Raw genomic sequence first — 17,700 nt, 5'->3', positions numbered from 1 at the left:
ATGTTTAGTGGACCCTGCAGTACTGGGACTTTACATGCTGAATTCCTTGCTACCCCTTCTCAGTCAACATCGTTATGATGCGTCTGTTGGTTTTCTACCGCATCATGCATCTCCTCTTCTTCGTCTTCATCCTCGGTAGCCGTTTCGTACATGGTGACGTAAAACTCTCCATCGTGCTCGAAAAATTGCAGACTCTCGTCATCCATAAATCCGTCATCTTCGTCAAGCTCAAGGTCGAGCTCCATGTCGTCGTCTTCTTCTAGATCGTCGACTTCGAAATCGTCGTCCGTGTCAGCCAGAGCATCAGCCTCTCCATCGGTTTCGAACATGTCCAGAAATGGGAGCCGCCGACCAGGCCGCACAAACTTGTGTCTCAGACGATGTAGATCGCGCCGTGTATTACTTAATATTTCGCCGATGTCAAGGTCGCCTAATTGATCCGTTTCAGGGGGCGGTACACCGAGTTTCACTATGTCACCCGGATTTACTACATGCCGATGGAAGCCCACTTCATCGGCATCGTATACACAATGAACAACTGGAACACGTTCGTTGTGGAGATATGGAGGTATCAGGCTCGGGCTCTTGTGTAACTCTATCAGCATCCGGAGATTGATGCCAGCCTTGAAAAGCTTGTATGCCTTTGCATGCCTATTGCGAAGAGACTCAGGGTTGCAGATATAGCTTGGTTCAGATAGATCGAGCCTATCCAATGTCAGTGAATTCTATAAGACCGAGCGGCTTCTTTCCAAAAGTATCACTATTGTTCTACAACTTACCAGATATATGAAGATTGCATAAGCTCAAGGGTATCTAGGGACGGAAGCGCAGCGTAATGATCAAAATCGGGGGGATGATCCCAAAAGTCGACAGGAACATCCCAGTGTCGGCGGATTCGAAGTGTCTGAAGCTGAGGAGGAGCTAGGTCGCGGTTCATTACAATGGCTGTATGCAGGAATGAAGTTGTATCGCACTCCATGTAGTCAAGAGCATGAAAGTTGCGCATGCCATCTCCAGGAGGCCGAACACTGCGAAAAACATGCGGGCTTGTATCTAGATGCCACCCAGGGTCAAGGTGTGTAAGTCTTTCCAGTGAATGTGCAACGGCCGATAATGCCTTCAACGAAGCGCCTGGGTCTCTAGATAGAATAGGTTTGGCACCCCGCGACCGGTTGACATTGAAGACGTTTTCGCCGAGCGTCAATGACTTGAGTCTTGCTGGTGTGCGCAGAATACTCAGCAAGCTCTTAGGCTGCAGCTCGCACTCATCAAAATACAGAGATGTTAGGGGTGTTTTGCCAACGTGTGTGGCAAGTTGTGGAATTTCTGCATCCGGAAAAGCAACGCAAGAGACATGAAGGTGGCGAAGGGTGGGGTGTTGAAAGAGACAATGAAAACCATTGAACTCCCAGAAATCCGTGTCAGCACCGTGCGAATGGATCGTCAGCCGCTCTAGCAAAGCTAGTCCTACGGTTCGCTCGACATGTTTGCCGAGGCGTTGTTCTGCCAGAATGTTGTCTGCCTCTCTGGGGCCTTCTGCGCATGCAGTGTCCAGTGCACGCCGGAAGCGCTGCATGTCGCCTTCAACCCAAGCCTCGCCACCAGCACCTTCCCAATGAAAGTTGTCATATGGACTCTCAATGTGCCAATCTCGCAGATTGACCATATCAGCAACACATTCGTTGAACGTCGCCCGCAATTCGTCGCTGTCTTTCAAGTCCCCTGGCTGGTATTGATATAGGATTTTCAGTGTTTGTACGGCGCGGATGCGCTCGCGGCGCAGCGTGAAGGCTGAGATGATGGCATGGAGATTCTTGACTGAGAGCAGCTCCACTGTCTTGTAGAGTCGCTCCTCAGCCAGATGCTGCATGCTACGACAAGTCTGGGCGAGTGCGCATAGAGCCTTATTGCTGCCTTCGAGATGGTCGATTACGAGAAGGGCAAGTTCGTTGGGAAGCCGCGAATTCGCGCTACTAAGAGAAGCTGAAGCCATGACACGCGATTTATGGCTTGTATATGGGTGTATATCGATGGATAGTCGCAGTGTTGATGGCCTGCTGCCTGGGCGTGGAAGATAGTACTATTTCAAGTCAGGAAATGAGCTCCGAGGACGTGTACCAGCGGGCTGACGAAAGTACGGTACCTCTACTCACCAAGCTGCTCCTCTTTAGTGTTGATTATTTGGGTTCGAGTATACCCCTCATAACAAAGAGGCTGTTCAGGGCGCGAATTTGGCCAGCGCTATTGAAATTATGCAGGGACGAGCGATGAAGAGCCGACTGCGGGGTTGCATGGGCACTGGCCAATGACGTCGGCGCGTCATCAAAATCCTATGCACATGTCAAACCCATGCACTCTCCTGGAATTCACATGGCCTTTGGCATGGCCTCACCTTCACCTTCACCTTCATCGGGTTACGCCATGATGTTGGTACCGTCGTTTGTTCTCACCGGGGTCTGGCTCAGACTGGACAACCACCCCGATATCGAATGTTACACCAAGCACAATGGATCTTGATTTCCACAGCACCAGCGACAATAGAAAGCGTACAGCAGAAGATACGTCAACGACCACTGAAATATCTGCATTGCATTCTCAGGATCCTGCGCCCCGCGTCCTTCGTCGCTACCATCACCGGCATCGCAATGTTGCTTCCGAAATGTGGGGTCTGGATATCTCATCCTCTCAAACGGACTCTCCCCCTCGGAATGACACCCAAAAGCGGCCATTCAGCGTCTACAAGGCTATCCTTCGGCACAACAACCTCTTCTTTCAGTTTGCTCTCCGCCTGCCGTATTCTTCTATTATCGACCTTTACGCCATTGACAAGGAGTTTCACTACCGCCTCAACAAGTACAGCGTCTCGCTCATTCACGACTATGCCCGCCGCAATGCTCATCTGGCCGGTCACATCTTCAGCTGGGTACTGTACCCGCAGCTGTGCATTTCAGACCCGATGCTCAGACCAATGAACGAGCGACAGTGGCTAGCGCGTGATGTGCCGGGCTTCCGCTGGATCGGCATGATACTCTGGCGCCAGAACATTGTTCGATCCATACTTACAATCCTCGGCATGGAGGGCCACCGGGTACCTGCTGCATGCGAAGCTACACTCATGAAGTTTTGGTGCCTTATGGAGATGAAGAGTACAAAGCTGCGCCTCTCTTTCCTCAACGACAAAGAGATCTGGGCTGATGCTGACATCATCAACTTTCAGCTTCTTCTTGTGAAGCTTGATATGCGTTTTTCAGACCCCGTTCTAGGAAATGGCTGTTGTCAGCTGGCGTCTATGCTGCTCAGCCAGAAGAGTTTAAGCACGCTGTGGAAGGTGCTGAGTGGCAAGCTCAAGCTGAACTACGAAAAAACAACTAATATGGTGGCCAAGACATACCACGCAGATGATGTTGATATACAAATGCAGGTTTTGATTCATGATCTGATGGACGGGGAGGATGATCCACTAGGTCCTTTGGCTCATGAGGGCTGGCATAGGGACGGTGCCAAGATGGAGCACGCCGTCGATATGGTCATTGCCGAGGGCATCAGAAGAGACCTACATGTCCAAAAGTACTATGTGGATTTTATTCTTTATGGCTTCACAGATGAGAGAACCGGCAAGAATGTGCCTTTACCGAGACAGTTGAGGGGAGAGAAGAATGTGAAGGTCCCAAGTGGAGGATGGCCAGAGAAGAAGTTAAGGGATGACACTATCAAAGAGCTCGATGTACTCTTTGGGGTTGTCGAGCGCAAAAAAGGGAATACGATGGATATCAGCACTTGAATTCCAAGTACGCAAAGACCTGGGACTCTGTGCGACACGACAAAAGCTTGAGCAGTATCATTTTGAATAGGAAATGATGAAAATACTTTTCATATTCTTTTTTTACATATGGATAGACTTTATCATATCACATTACACCCCCTCTCCAACATCCCCTGAATCACCTTCTCCCCAACGCCAAATACTCCCCAACAACCCCCCTATAATCCCCCGGCATATAGGCCGTAAACCTTTCCCTCCACCAACTCCCCTTCCTCTCATTCCTCACCCCCACATCCCTCAACAACCGATCTACATACGGCAAGCAATCAAAAAACATGTCAGGGAACCGCGCCCCGAACCCGCGACTATAGCGCCACCTACTAAACTGCGTGTGCAGCACTGTTTCGTACATGATGCGCTTGGAAGCTATCGTGTTCTGGAGGGTCGGAATACGGTCGTCGAAGTAAGCAGTTATCCATAGCGCTTGTGTCTGTGATATTATCGTTGTGGCAGGGCTGCGGTAGGCGCCGGCGAAGGCGAGGGTGCGGGTTGGGATGAATGCGGGAGGGACTATGTAGCGGTAGAGGCGGTAGGGTTCTTGCTGAGTCTCCTTTTGAGTCTTTTCTGCAGATCCGTCACGTGGTGCAGGCTGATTCTGGAGTTTGGGAAAGGTAGCGAAGATTTGGGCGTCGGCGGCGCGGATGTGGTCTTGTGGTGCCTTTGCTGCATAGCCGGGGAGGCCGAGGTCCTTGGTTGTCTGGAAGTCGAGCTGAGGTGTGTCTTTCCAGCCTGTGCCGCAGATTAGAACGTCGGCTTGTATCGCGGTGCCGGTGGAGAGGTGGATAGCGTGGGGAGAAAGGTGCGAGATATCTGCGATGTGGACTCTGATCATGCCGTTGCGGACGAGTTCGAAGAAGTCGCTCTTGTAGTTCAGGAGACCGCGATTTGTGCCGATGAAGAAGACGTTGTCCCAGGGTTTGAGCTTTGCGGTTTCGGGATGGGAATCGTAGCCATTGATTTCTTCAGTTGCGTGCTGCATCTTTGTGAAGAGGGCGTCTGAGATCTTCTTTCCGAACCAATGCTGATGGAAGAAGTTGCGGATATAAGTAAAGCCATCATCCCACATACTTGGGCTAAGCCATGTAATCAGTCGTGTTTGTATAAGTAGCTCCGGAATAATCCTCAAAGGTGTCAGGCGGTTTGGCATCATCCAGCAAGGACCGTGACCTGATTCCCGGATGATCCAATCTACTTGGACGCCTGCGGAGGCGTAGGCATATGCAATGTCCCATGAGAATTTGGCACCGCTGAGTAGAGCAATCTTCTTGTACGGCCCCAGTCCACCCTCAGCTTTTGCGAATTCGCTTGAGTGATATATCGGTGCACCAAAGGTTTCCTTCCCATCAAGCTTGGGCATCAAAGGTTCCGACGTCAGGCCCGTTGCAACGACTAATCTCAAAGCCTCGATCTGGTAATCTGTCTCTGTCGAGTTCGTGTATCGTGAGACGGTTAACATCCAGCCCATCGGTCCTTGATCCACAGCTGACTTGACACTTGTTTCGAGACGAATGTGCTTTGCCAAATTGAAGGTTTCTACATAGCTATGCAGGTACTTGTTGACATGTTCTCCGGGTATATGGCCGTCTACAAGGTCGAAGCCCTCTGTATCCATAGGAAGGTCGCTAAACTACACCTGAGTCAGCTTCGCTCCCTTTGCTTATTGGAAGGGGCACATGTACCTCGAACGTGCGGAAGTGGTTGTTTGTATGAAGCCCCGGGTACAGTCTGTCTTTTGCCCATACCCCTCCTATGGACTGGGACTTGTCTAGAACCAAAATTGACGCTTCGGGGTGAACATCGCGATATGTTTTGGCGATGACTAGGCCGTGTATACCTGCACCAACAACGACGAGATCAAATTTTTCGATCTCAGCCATAGCGACGGATACGAGATGGTACTGTTTTGCTATCGATGTGAAATGCGGGCATTGCGCAATATATCTATTCAGTCTGACTGAATTTATGGCTTGATTGAGTTTCGCCAGAGCTGACTGAGAGCTAAAACGCCCCTTGTCTCAGGCCAGAGATGGCACCAGCCCATCGTTCAATAGTGTGCTGGCTGGAGAACCAGAGACGGGCGACTAGCAACCGAGCGCAATCTAAATGAATCCTGGAGCCCAAGGCTGACCTCAGAAGCGAGGAACTTATCACTGACTCGCTCTTGTAGGCCAACGTGGATAGGATCATGTGGCAGGTGCTTGAAGTCCTCGTCAGCATTGTCTCGACCTGACCAGCGCAATGCTCGCTGTGGCGTAGAGCTCAGATAGGTGGCTGCACTAGTACACAACACTAAGTGGGGAACATGAAAGTCGAGGCAGAGGTGGCTTGGGGCCATCTGGTCAAGCCATACTTTCGCATGCCAATCACGTACTCTAGATCAGGCGTGTTTTCGCCACCTGCTTAAGTGCGATGCCATTCGGTTATTATCTCTCATGTGTCCGAGCAGCTTGGTGGACTTTGCACATCGCATCAAGAGTGCGAAGTGCTAGGATACACGGAATTTGGAGGTGAAATTGAAGAACAGAAACATTGAAGGTTATAGGATACGCTGGGAAAGGTGTATAGTATTGATGCAGCTCTAGCACAACCGCATTACACCGATCATGATGCGGTTCTGATACTTGGCGACCGGCCGCTTCCTCTTTCTGCTCATCACAGTCGTTGCGAAGTACTGAGGAGTCTTTTTGGAGCATGTTGCTACTCGAGTACAACGGTGAAACGGATGTCATTGTGAAAGCTGACGGGACCAGTCACACCTCATACCACGCAAGCTTTGCTAAGCATCGCTAAGCGTGAAAACACTTAACCCTTTTCTTCGTTTGTAGTACCAACCATGAGCTTATCAGCCATTGAAACCACAGTCCATGATGCAGTACCGGCTCGGTAACTTGCCGCGGGAAGCAGCAGCAATCAAAGGATGGATAGATGGGGGATAAAGTGCGTTGTACCATCACCTCTTTCCATGTTGTACAAGGCGTGATAAACTGATGGAAATGCGCACATAGCGCGGAAAGAGTGGGGTATCTTTGCGTTTGAAGGATTATAGATCAAAAAGTCATTGCGACGAGGGAGAGTAGGCTAGCTGCAAGGTTAAACAGAGATTGACTTTCATCCATCCTTCTTTCGAACCAAACAGCAAAAAAGGCCAAGCGCAACCGCTCAGATGATGATCTATCTCTTCTTCTTTGTTCTACACGCCAGTTTCTCCAAGTCGTTTCCACTCGTACGAAGTACCGAATCTACATGGCAACTCTCAAGCATTTCCTCGACGCCATCTTGGGTATCCGACATTGCTACCGGCACGGGTGCGAAATTTCTTCGATTGGATGTCGATCACGTCTTGATAACCGCGACCAATACTGTGCACAAAAAAGACAAGTCGGAGATGATGTTCGATACGAGCATTGAATGTCGGACCAGGAAGACATGATATCTGACCAGGTGGATCCGTATATTACAGGAAAAGAAGGAGCTGTGAGCCGGTTTCATGATCGCTTTGTATATGAAATAGCGACGGCAAGAAACAACATCAAAAGGAGCTTCAGAGAGCTCACTTTTGTCTATCATCTTCCATGATCAAACCATCTATTTGCTTGAAAGGATCCGGATCAACAGCAGTGTGTTCCATGCCTACTAGCCCCACCAGAGCCTCATCATCGATGTAGTCTCTTGTTTTGGGGTTTGAGTTTGGCTGCTGACCATGTGCAGCCTTGAGCTTCAAGATGTCACTTTCACTGAACTTCTTGAAGGCCTTCGGATTCTTCTTTTCCTTCTTAGCGTGTGACTCGCTCTTGAATTGATAGCCCCTCACACGCGGCCCTTGGCCAGTCTTTTCGGGTAGGATGGGTTCGTAGTAGGCTTCGAACGCAGCTACGTCTGCATCAAAGGTCCCGGCCTCGATTGAGGCTCGAACTCCAGCAAAGAAGGCTGAGAGGATGGCGTGATTATGCATCTGAATCAACACCCAACCTAGCATTTCTTTGGCAGCAAGGAGGTGTTGAAGGAAGGCGCGATGATGCTTTGTACAGGCATAGCAAGTGCAGCCATCTGAAAGAGGGGTGACGGATTGCGCATGATAGCCACCCCACATATCGATTCCTAAAGAGCGGCGGGCGGTGTCGCTTGACTCGTTCTTGGGCGCTGGGAAGATGAAATCAAGCACGATGCCAGCATCCGTCGCGTCGTTTACAAAGGGGACGGTAAATATATCCATGCCCAGGCTGATGTGACGGAGAAGCTCGTGGGGGGTGGTTGGGGCATGGAACGACAATCGGGGAAGGTGGTGCAATTGGTCTGGGAGGTCATCGAGTAGATAGGCGTCGTATATGGCAACACCGCTGATTTTGTCCACCATGTCGTCAAGTAGATGCTCGAGATACCATGACTGGAGGTCGCGCTCAATGGGCAGTATAGGCGCAAAGATGGCGCAGCCCCTGCCTTGATTATCCACTGTGCCTTGCTTGACAACCAAGTCGCGCAGCCACGTCTCAGTCCTGTCGCTCATCCTGTCCTTGCGCTTGAGGCTCACTGATCCCTGGCCAAAGGGGATATCGGCCAGCCCGACAACAACATCCGGCTGTAGCTTACTCGTAGCGGCGGCATAAAATTCTGACGAGACAGTAGTGAAGCCGACTGAAGTCAAGAGGCCTACTTCTGTGTTTGAGTTTGCGTGGGGGCTCGGTATGGGCGGATTGCGACGCGCACCTAGGACGAGGAGCGTCTCTGGAGGGAGGGCGATGAAGTTGCGAAGTGGATCGGGAACGTCAAACTTCAGTACAGGCGGTGTTTTTTGAGGGTGCTTTTCCACGACTGCAAAGAGTCAGCCATGTGCTGGAGCTGCTGATGGCTGCGCTACCCACAGTCTTCGAGCGGAACATAGACGCCCTCTAGGCCGACCCTTTTCTGGAAATTATCTTGGGAGATGTGCGGAATGATACCCCGCGACGTGCTGCCTATGTAGCCAGGGGTCAGTATCTTGTTGCGTCCTGGCACCGACAGGCGACCAAGTCGTGGAGCCAGGGAGCCCGCCGCCTTGAGAAGCGTGAACTCGAGCATCTCGGCTGGCAATTGCTCTAGCTTCTGCGCTGGGCTTTCAACAGACATTGCGGCGCTGAACTACGAGTCTGTCGGGTTGAGGAGCCTGCCCCAAGTCCTACCACACGTTTGTAGGGGTTGCGGTGCACAGTGACTTTCACAGCGGGGCATATTCATCCTCGTCGGCCCACCCCGCTACAAGGGAGCATCGAAATGGTCGGTGCGCGCACGTGATCACGCGTAAGACCACGCGTTTCATCCTCTTAGCGTAATTACATAAGCATTCCAGCTGGTCTCTATTGAGACGATCAAACCAGTCCAGTAATGACATCTGCTACATATATACATATCTAGTACCCTAGCTTCTTCGCTCTCTCCTCTCCCAAGATATCGACCAAGCTCACCATCTTGAAGCTCGCCTCCTTCGCGGTCCCTCCCTCAGCAAGCTCATTAGCATCGTCGTGCGTAACGAACAAACCGCTTGGAAAGTCCTTGTTGAGTGCGTTGCCCACCGCAGCAATTCCGTCCGTATTGCTCACATGGTCGATCCCCTTTTCCTTGTTGTCCACGATAGTGAACTTGCCAACATGCGCGTGCGGTGGTGCTCGCTCATAGATGATGTATGACGAAATTCCCTGCGACGAGACCATGATATAGCCACCTAGTCCAGACTTAGCAGGCACAAGCGTGAGCCCCTCTACATCAGCTTGGAGACCGCTGTCATCACCTATCTTGGCGATTTGAACACCTGTCTTAGAGCCATTGGGCTCAGCCTCATATCGCCAGATCCCTAACCCCTCTTCGCCAATGAACATGTATCCAGCGCCGTCATCGCTAACGCAACCTTCGACCTGACCGCCGGAACCACCTTGGAATTCACGTACGAGGGTAGCTTTCAAGGTACCGTTGGAGCTGCTCGTAAGCTCGTATTGCAAATACTGGGCTGCTTTGTTGTTTACGAAAAGGTACTCCTTTCCTGAGACCTTGGACCGGTAGTTGCACGACCCGTACGGTTTGTAGTCTTCAGGGAGCGGCTGGATACCCCCTGATATCTCACTAAGATAGCCTGTGCTATTGACTTCTACCAGACTTCATCTTGTTAGCCAATGTCTCTTGTCTGCAGCTTCGCTACTTACCAGAGAGTGTTGTCGCCACGGCATGCAGCATATGCAAGATCCACTGTGCGATTACCAACTGTAAAGTTGTAAATGATGTCGACATTGTTCGGTTCGCTGGCAGTCAGGTGTTGCAAGAGCTTTCCCTGCAAATCAAAGACACCAAAGCCTTCGCCTTCCTCAGATTTGGTCGTGGTAATGACCTTGCTTTGATCCGGCTTGATGGCATGTATCCAGATAGCTGGGTCATCGCCATCGCCACCGTTAGCTTCAGTCTCGTATTTGGGTTTGACGGCTAGAAACGAGCAATCCGGTCCCGTCCATGGGTCTTTGCAGCTGCATACGTTAGGACCAACACAATTTCCCTGTCCGAAACAGTCATTCTTGCAGACCGTCTCAGAACAATCACGACCAGCGAAACCAGCGAAGCAAGAACATTCTGGGTCATTACCAAATCCATGGTAGGAACAATCCTCCGAAATGGCGCTCTCGCAATCTCTGCAAGGCTTGCTTGCGGGACTGTACTTGGTGTTGGGTTGGATACCCAGGGAGGCTAGAGCACCTGAGAGAGAGCCCACAGCAATGCCAGTGTCTTCCTCACCTTCGAAGGCAAATGCGATAACACCGAATGGATAGCCAGCAACAGGCGATTGCAGAATGGAGAGCCCTCCTTCAATGGATAGCTCTGAGATTCCACTCAATGCAATGCTTCCTCTTAGTTTCACCGTCGCATCATACACATCAAGCGTCGTATCATGAGCGACGAAAAGGTAGTCCTCGGAGATGCCATGGTACGTAGCTAGGCCAGCAACCTTCACGTCGCTGGCCACAGTCTGAATTGCCGGAGCTTCGGTGGTCTCCGAAGCCTGGAACGAGTACAATGGCCGGTCCTCGGCTGAGAAGAAGACTTGGCCATTGGAAAAAACAGAGCAACTCTCGCCCTCGATATCGATAGGAAAGGTTTGAATCTGGAATAAGTCAGCTTCTGTGTTTTCTTTAGAAGATGTCGCAGATAATACTACCTCCAAGATCTCTGCTTCGTCTTTGCTGTCTCGAATCAAAAACTGCACTACCATTTTCTTTCCGAACAGGAAGATGTAGCTTTCCCCACTCTTTGCGCTACGCCAAGTGCAGGCAGCGCTCCAATCACCAAGCTGTTTCTTATTGTTGCTTTCAAGCCTCTCTCCTGTTTGACCCTCAAAGATCCTGATCAAGGAATCTGGTGCGGGTATATTGACAATGAGATTGCGGCCATCAATGTTGTGAACTGGTACCGCTATTTTGGATCGACCACTCTTTTCATGGAAACTTTCTACAAGAGAAGTTCCGTTCGAGAAGGCAAATGATCGGAAACCCCCATCTGCTGCGCTGCCATCGTTCACAACCAGACGCGGTGATGCGCTGTAGACGAAGTTGGTGTTGTCTCCTTCGAAACCGGTAGCTGCAGGAACAAGTGTGATGTTTGCGTCTTGAGCAGAAACGGATGAGATAAGACCTGTTGCCAAAATGGCATAACCCGAGGACACCCTCATCGTGAGATTGGAGATGGGCGGATTAATCGAGGGGAAGCAAACATCATAGCATGAGCAGTAAAGCCCATCTTAAGTATGCGCAAATCCCTTGCCACCCTTGCGCACGTTTAACGAATGCAAACAATAGCCTGAGGAATTCAAGGCGTTGTTGCCAAACAAGGATCCATCTCCTTGCTAATATAACCTAAAACAGTAGTTGGGAGTGTAGTGCATGAAAGACCAATTGATCCAGTTTGGTGGGACGGCCAATAGCAACGCGGAACATGACAACGTGAGAAACTGGATAGAAATGTTTTATCAGCACTACATGCCAGCCATACTCGAAGCAGGCGATCACATGTGGAGAGACGGACGGTGCCACCCTTATTTTCACCGTACGCAAAACCCCAAGTTCAAAGGCAGAGTTCTCGTTAGTTGTGTGCAGCTTGCGTAGCCTTACTTGAGCCCCTAACTCGACACGTGACATTATTCGCTTCCTGTGCAGGGTACACGACGTAGATGATTGTGGCGACATTCTCGTATTTCTTTGAAAACTGGTGACTTGTCCTGCTCAAAAACATAATTTTCTTTTCTGTATCTTCTTGGTCCATCTTTGTTGCATTACCTGCATGACCCTTCGACTATCGGCAGCAGTAAGTCCCTCTCAGGTAAGGCGTGCACCCTAGCTAAACTGTAAACCAACGTATTTTTGCCTGCTTATCTCTAGCATGCACAGCTTGGCGCTGCCAAAATGAATATTAGTGCATTTGAGGTAGGCTTATTATCACGAGAGAGGTTTAATTGGGGACATACTTTAAAGGTTTCCCTAATAAGCGAATACTACGACACAGCAAATAAATGCTTGAGCGACGGTGAAATATGAAATACAGTGTCCGAACACCATCCGATTAAGTCCGCGGCAGTATTGAGATACTTTATAAAAGTTTTTGCCTGTTGCTCTAAAAATTAGGAAATGAGAATACGATGCAGAGAAGAGACAGATTGCCCAAATGTACCTACACAAGAGACGCATATCCGGAAAATGACTAATCAGACCAAACAAATACACACAACCATTTTGAATACATATATCGTTCCAGTCCCTGTCCATTCATCGTGTACCTGAATATCAACTAAAACCTAGCCATACTTTTCCCGTGGAATTGGAATTGTAAAGCTAGCCAATTCGCTTTCGGAAACAAGAGCAGGAAAACTCAAGCCCCACAACATGACCAGAGCATCCATAGTAGCACCAGTCAAAGTCTAGACTTCAACCTTTATTTTGTCCTGAGCTACTCGGCGCAAGGTGATTATTGCGTTGCAAAGGTCAATTTGACTAGCTCAAAAAAGATTCATAGGATTTTAAGAATGTGCACAGTCATTCTATTTCCAAGGCCAGTTCATGACAGAAGTGAGGGATCTTGATATATATGGCGGGGCTTTTCTTCGAAGGGTCACACTACCTTCTGCTTATCTTCCATGTACAGAGCCTGATACCCTCGTAAACCCACCCATCATCGAGTGGTCTCCGTTAGTGTTAGATCATGTTTCTCTACATCGTAGTGTCACAGTTGATTGTGAATCTTTGGCTAGAAGGTCTATGCTGCACGTGGCTTTGTGCTTTACTTGATTGAACAGCAGAAATATGGCGTGGAAAGACATTAGATGAAGAGGTGGGCCCTCTGTTGAGGTTCATTGGCCGTACCTTGGTCACAGGAGTAGGTGCGCTGTTCGCGACGTCTGATCGGCATTCATATCAGGTCCCATAAACACATCAGAATGTTACTCCAGATCAGTCTCAGAGGTCGTCTTCGAGTGCCAGTTTCTGCAGTTGCCTTCTGTCTTGAAAATGACTTTCAAAATACCCTCAAGATAGCCTTTTGAATGCGCCCCATATCATTAAATGAGCAAATCCGCCATGTGCCCCCCATTGTGCTACCCCGTCTCACGCCATGCCTCTACTGCATTATTTATCTTTAATTGTCGACCCCACAAAATACTCTGTCAAACACACATGCCACTTCTGCTGCGTTCTTGGAACAACGGTTCCAAGCCTCCACGTGCAACATCCAAATTAATATTAACAACTCCAACGTAATACCAAAGAAGCTTAGTTTAAGCTTTCACCAACCTGCATCCGCCCCACATGCCATAGTGCGCCTGTTATGCGCTAACCCCGCACTGCACCCCAGCTTTACGGCTCTTGACTTCATCTACCGGAGTATTGACTACTTGGCGAAAACGTTCCAATCACGAAGGTTACGCACCTTCACGACTCAAGAAGTAACGAATGGGTTCTATGTGAAAGTTGGTCATACGATGCTGTAGCTCTTTGGGTGCCGTCATAGTGAGACCTTTAAGATATATTCGGATTGTACGGCCCGTTGGATATTCAGCCTAGTGACTGAAGGCTCCACCCCAAGAGTGCCTTTGATGAATTGTACCAAGAAACTTTCATAATAGCTCGTTCAAAGTTGTGCTGGCGTAGAAACAAATCATGGTCTGGGAGCATATATAAGACATGAACGTTCCACTCTACAAATCCAGTCACTACCGCTTCCAAGCGCTCAGTCTCGACGAACAATCTTTCAGCTATGTCTTTTGTTTCTGTCACCGCGGCATTCCTGGCCCTCTCCGCTCATAGCGTGTCCGGATGGGTCATTGGAACCCAACAAACAGAGACGCATCCCAAGATCACGTGGCAGCGTTGCACTGGCACAGGCGGAACGTCCTGCAGTAACGTGAATGGAGAAATCGTCATTGATGCCAACTGGCGTTGGCTCCATTCTACCGGGGGCTACACGAACTGCTACACTGGCAACGAGTGGAACAAGACCGCTTGTCCTGACAATGCAGCATGCACCAAGAACTGCGCGATTGAAGGCTCCGATTACCGTGGCACCTATGGTATCTCGACGTCTGGAAACTCCCTTAGTCTCAAGTTCATTACAAAGGGCCAGTACTCGACAAACATTGGGTCCCGTACTTATCTGATGAAGGATACAAACAACTATGAGGTAAGTCTCCCTTCACTATATCGTGAATCTAAAAGACTCTCTAACCTAGACATTTCTGCTCCTTAGATGTTCCAACTTATCGGCAACGAATTCACTTTCGATGTCGATCTCTCACAATTGCCATGCGGCTTAAATGGTGCTCTGTACTTTGTCTCTATGCCTCAGAAGGGACAGGGAACACCAGGTGCCAAATACGGAACAGGTACCTAGTATGAAGTTACAAGACGTGCACAGGTCACTTACAACCCACAGGATACTGCGATGCGCAGTGCGCACGAGACTTGAAGTACATTGACGGTCAAGCCAATGCCGAAGGCTGGACGGCTTCGTCATCCGACCCCAACGCAGGCATCGGCAAAAAGGGCGCGTGCTGGTAAGTCCATTCTCTCTTCCTAGCGGTCATAACTAACAGAACTTCAGTGCCGAGATGGACATTTGGGAGGCAAACTCCATGGCCACCGCCCTGACCCCACATTCCTGCCAGCCCGAGGGCTATTCCGTCTGCGTAGACGACACATGCGGTGGTACCTACTCGCTTGATCGCTACGCCGGTACCTGCGACGCCAACGGCTGCGACTTCAACCCCTACCGCGTTGGAGTGACGGACTTTTACGGCAGGGGCAAGACCGTCGACACCACCAAGAAGATGACAGTCGTAACGCAGTTCCTGGGCTCTGGTAATAAACTCACGGAACTCAAGCGCTTCTACGTACAAAACGGTAAAGTCTTTGCTAACCCCGAGCCTACTGTTCCCGGCATGGTGAGTCGTTACATCCGAAAGAGAAGATGTATCAGGCTGATAGATGAATAGAAAGGCAACTCAATCACCCAGCAGTGGTGTGACACACAGAAGGAAGTGTTCCAAGAAGAAATCTATCCCTTCAACAAATTTGGCGGCATGGACTCGATGGGTAAGGGTATGGCGTTGGGCATGGTCCTCGTCATGTCGCTTTGGGATGACCACTACGCCAATATGCTTTGGCTCGATGGCAAATACCCCGTCGATGCGGATCCAGCGAAGCCAGGTGTGGCGCGCGGCGCATGCGAAGCCGGCAGCGGTGTGCCTGCTGATGTGGAAGCCAACAGTCCTAATGCTCAGGTTGTATTTTCTAACATCAAGTTTGGGCCGATTGGAAGTACATTTGCGCAGCCTAAGTAAGGGTCGAAAAAGAAAGGGGATTTAGGAGGTGGCGGAAAAGCAGCCACGTAGGTGCTTTCTACGGTGGCGCTGGAAGTTGCTGGTGTACGTATGCAAGTCTGGTCATGCCACCACCATTCTCTCGTTTGTGGCTCAGCTGGATTTCCCACGTTGTTGGGGTCACGTTCGCTTACATTCTCTCTTTCTGATTTGTGATTCGTTAAGGAGGATGAATTGCTGGCAGTATTAAAATCATCATTCTAGGCCACATGGCAAGTGACGCATCATGTTTCATGCGCTGTTCGAAAGTCGTTTGCTGCCTTATTCCTCTAACACATTTCCTTATACCCTCCCGGCTGCGTTATATCTGCGCTTGAACCGACATGAACAACACATATCTCCAACTCAACACAGTCGCCCTGACCCAACCCACTCACGCCTCCATCTATTATAAGCGATATCTCGCCCATAAACTTTGGAATCCAGCGCCCCAGATCCTACAACTCCACATACACACACACGTACCGACATCGCCCCCGAACATCGATTTACCTAACCAATACCACTCACTACATACTTCCGCAATGCTTGAAAACCACACACCCGACGCAGATCGCTGCTGGCTGCCTTGTCCAGGCGACGACCTGGAAGAAGATCAGTGTGACTGCTGTTCTTGCAGTGGGCACCGATGAGATACGGGAATGGAGATGTGTGAAGTTTTGTTCCAGAGTATCTTGAACTCTAGGATATATTGTTTAAAAATAGAGCAATCAATGTGGATAGATTATGCATGTTCCCACAATGTTTCACTATTGGCCTGCATATCTGAGTCTGCTCGTGATAGCCACAACTGCCCATTAATCATGATTCTGGAACTTCATCAGCCCATGGAATACTCGACTGCGCGCCTTCTCTTTGCACAGTCATCGAAGCAGCTCTATTCGCCTGCGCGATGGCAGCATCAAGGTTGAAGTCTGCACCCTTTGCCATGACCTTCCAGCGAGCTACAGCAACGGTATAAGCACCCGTAAACGTGTCGCCAGCAGCCGTAGTGTCAACAACTTGGACCTTGCGTGCTGGAACAATGACACCTTGCTGAGACGAAGCCTGTTGTTTCGCTGTTTTGTAAAAGACACCCTGTGACATCCCGTAAGTAAGAAGCTCTCCATCAATTCTCAAAGACACGAGAAAAAAAACTTACCTCTCCCCCAAGAGTGATAATCACATTCTTCACACCCCTCGCAATGAAAATCCCAGCAACCTCATCCCAATTCTCCGGCTTCTCAATCCCACTCAAAATCGCAGCCTCCGTCTCATTAACAATGAGATGCCCCAGCCCCTGATACGCCTCCATCGGCAACGGAATCGCAGGCGCAGGATTAATAATAGTCTCCACCCCCTTCTTGCGTGCTACAGCCATATTATGCAGCACAACCTGCAACGGCAATTCGAGCTGGAATAAGGCAACACTCGCATCGTCATCCACCAAATCTTTAACAGGCACATCCCCATTGGCACCAGAGTTAAACATGATACGATTCTCTCCGGAGCCCGTCTCAACTACAATGACAGCTACACCCGTCTTCTTTCCGGGCAGAATCTCCACTTTGTCGGTGTTGAGACCGTCGTCTCGCAGTGCTTTTAAGAACGACTGGTGGAATTCATCTTGGCCGACTGCACCAACCATGCGCACCTCGACGTCCGAGGCTTGCGCAGCGGTGACTTGGGCTTTTGTGCGTGAGAGACGGGCGCAGGCGACGGCTTGATTGGCGCCTTTGCCGCCCCAGCCGATGTTGAAGGATTCGCTGGCGAGGGTTTCGCCTGCGACGGGGACGCGGTGGGTGCGTGTGACGAGGTCGATGTTGAGAGAGCCGATTACAGAGATTACGGCTTGTGTACGAGACATTGTTGCGAATGGTCAGCTGTTGATCTGCAATTGGGCGTTTTTATGGTTGGTTGGTGATGGCGATGACGTTGGTAGGATGTGGTGAGGCGCTTCGGGCCGCTTGTGGATGGCGCTATTTTAGGTAGGCTAGGCGAGCCCATGGGGAACTGAACTTCG

At 50.1% G+C, this 17,700-nt stretch overlaps 7 protein-coding genes across 7 annotated transcripts; 2 read left to right on the top strand and 5 right to left on the bottom strand.

The window, feature by feature from the left end:
• Positions 1-59: 59 nt before the first annotated feature.
• COCSADRAFT_83522 (uncharacterized protein) lies at positions 60-1,993 on the bottom strand (the record flags this gene model as incomplete). Its single annotated transcript, XM_007698676.1, has 2 exons — positions 60-705; positions 780-1,993. 2 exons carry the CDS (start codon positions 1,991-1,993, stop codon positions 60-62), a joined length of 1,860 nt encoding a protein of 619 aa, XP_007696866.1.
• Positions 1,994-2,381: 388 nt separating this feature from the next.
• COCSADRAFT_33998 (uncharacterized protein) lies at positions 2,382-3,837 on the top strand. Its single transcript, XM_007698326.1, has one exon. It carries the CDS (start codon positions 2,507-2,509, stop codon positions 3,779-3,781), a length of 1,275 nt encoding a protein of 424 aa, XP_007696516.1. The 5' UTR covers positions 2,382-2,506; the 3' UTR covers positions 3,782-3,837.
• Positions 3,838-3,916: 79 nt separating this feature from the next.
• Positions 3,917-5,740, bottom strand: COCSADRAFT_135788 (uncharacterized protein). The gene is made up of 2 exons (XM_007698675.1): positions 5,503-5,740; positions 3,917-5,450 (listed from the first exon to the last, which is right to left on the bottom strand). The coding sequence occupies exons 1-2, from the start codon at positions 5,698-5,700 to the stop codon at positions 3,942-3,944; spliced, it is 1,707 nt and encodes a 568-aa protein (XP_007696865.1). The 5' UTR covers positions 5,701-5,740; the 3' UTR covers positions 3,917-3,941.
• A 1,633-nt stretch (positions 5,741-7,373) lies between these two features.
• COCSADRAFT_168360 (uncharacterized protein) lies at positions 7,374-8,926 on the bottom strand (the record flags this gene model as incomplete). The annotated part of the gene is made up of 2 exons (XM_007698674.1): positions 7,374-8,632; positions 8,683-8,926. The coding sequence occupies 2 exons, from the start codon at positions 8,924-8,926 to the stop codon at positions 7,374-7,376; spliced, it is 1,503 nt and encodes a 500-aa protein (XP_007696864.1).
• Positions 8,927-9,113: 187 nt separating this feature from the next.
• On the bottom strand, positions 9,114-11,504 carry COCSADRAFT_135782 (uncharacterized protein; the record flags this gene model as incomplete). Its single annotated transcript, XM_007698673.1, has 3 exons — positions 9,114-9,946; positions 9,994-10,940; positions 10,992-11,504. The coding sequence occupies 3 exons, from the start codon at positions 11,502-11,504 to the stop codon at positions 9,208-9,210; spliced, it is 2,199 nt and encodes a 732-aa protein (XP_007696863.1). The 3' UTR covers positions 9,114-9,207.
• A 2,523-nt stretch (positions 11,505-14,027) lies between these two features.
• COCSADRAFT_351877 (glycoside hydrolase family 7 protein) lies at positions 14,028-15,757 on the top strand. Its single transcript, XM_007698672.1, has 5 exons — positions 14,028-14,500; positions 14,567-14,702; positions 14,753-14,873; positions 14,921-15,260; positions 15,312-15,757. Exons 1-5 carry the CDS (start codon positions 14,078-14,080, stop codon positions 15,657-15,659), a joined length of 1,368 nt encoding a protein of 455 aa, XP_007696862.1. The 5' UTR covers positions 14,028-14,077; the 3' UTR covers positions 15,660-15,757.
• Positions 15,758-16,414: 657 nt separating this feature from the next.
• Positions 16,415-17,693, bottom strand: COCSADRAFT_285070 (uncharacterized protein). Its single transcript, XM_007698671.1, has 2 exons — positions 16,840-17,693; positions 16,415-16,775 (listed from the first exon to the last, which is right to left on the bottom strand). The coding sequence occupies exons 1-2, from the start codon at positions 17,542-17,544 to the stop codon at positions 16,500-16,502; spliced, it is 981 nt and encodes a 326-aa protein (XP_007696861.1). The 5' UTR covers positions 17,545-17,693; the 3' UTR covers positions 16,415-16,499.
• Positions 17,694-17,700: the final 7 nt, after the last annotated feature.

Source organism: Bipolaris sorokiniana (genome assembly GCF_000338995.1).
Source record: "Bipolaris sorokiniana ND90Pr unplaced genomic scaffold COCSAscaffold_3, whole genome shotgun sequence".
Taxonomy (NCBI): domain Eukaryota; kingdom Fungi; phylum Ascomycota; class Dothideomycetes; order Pleosporales; family Pleosporaceae; genus Bipolaris; species Bipolaris sorokiniana.
Note: the sequence above shows the minus strand (reverse complement) of the source record. Positions and strands in the feature narration are given on the sequence as shown.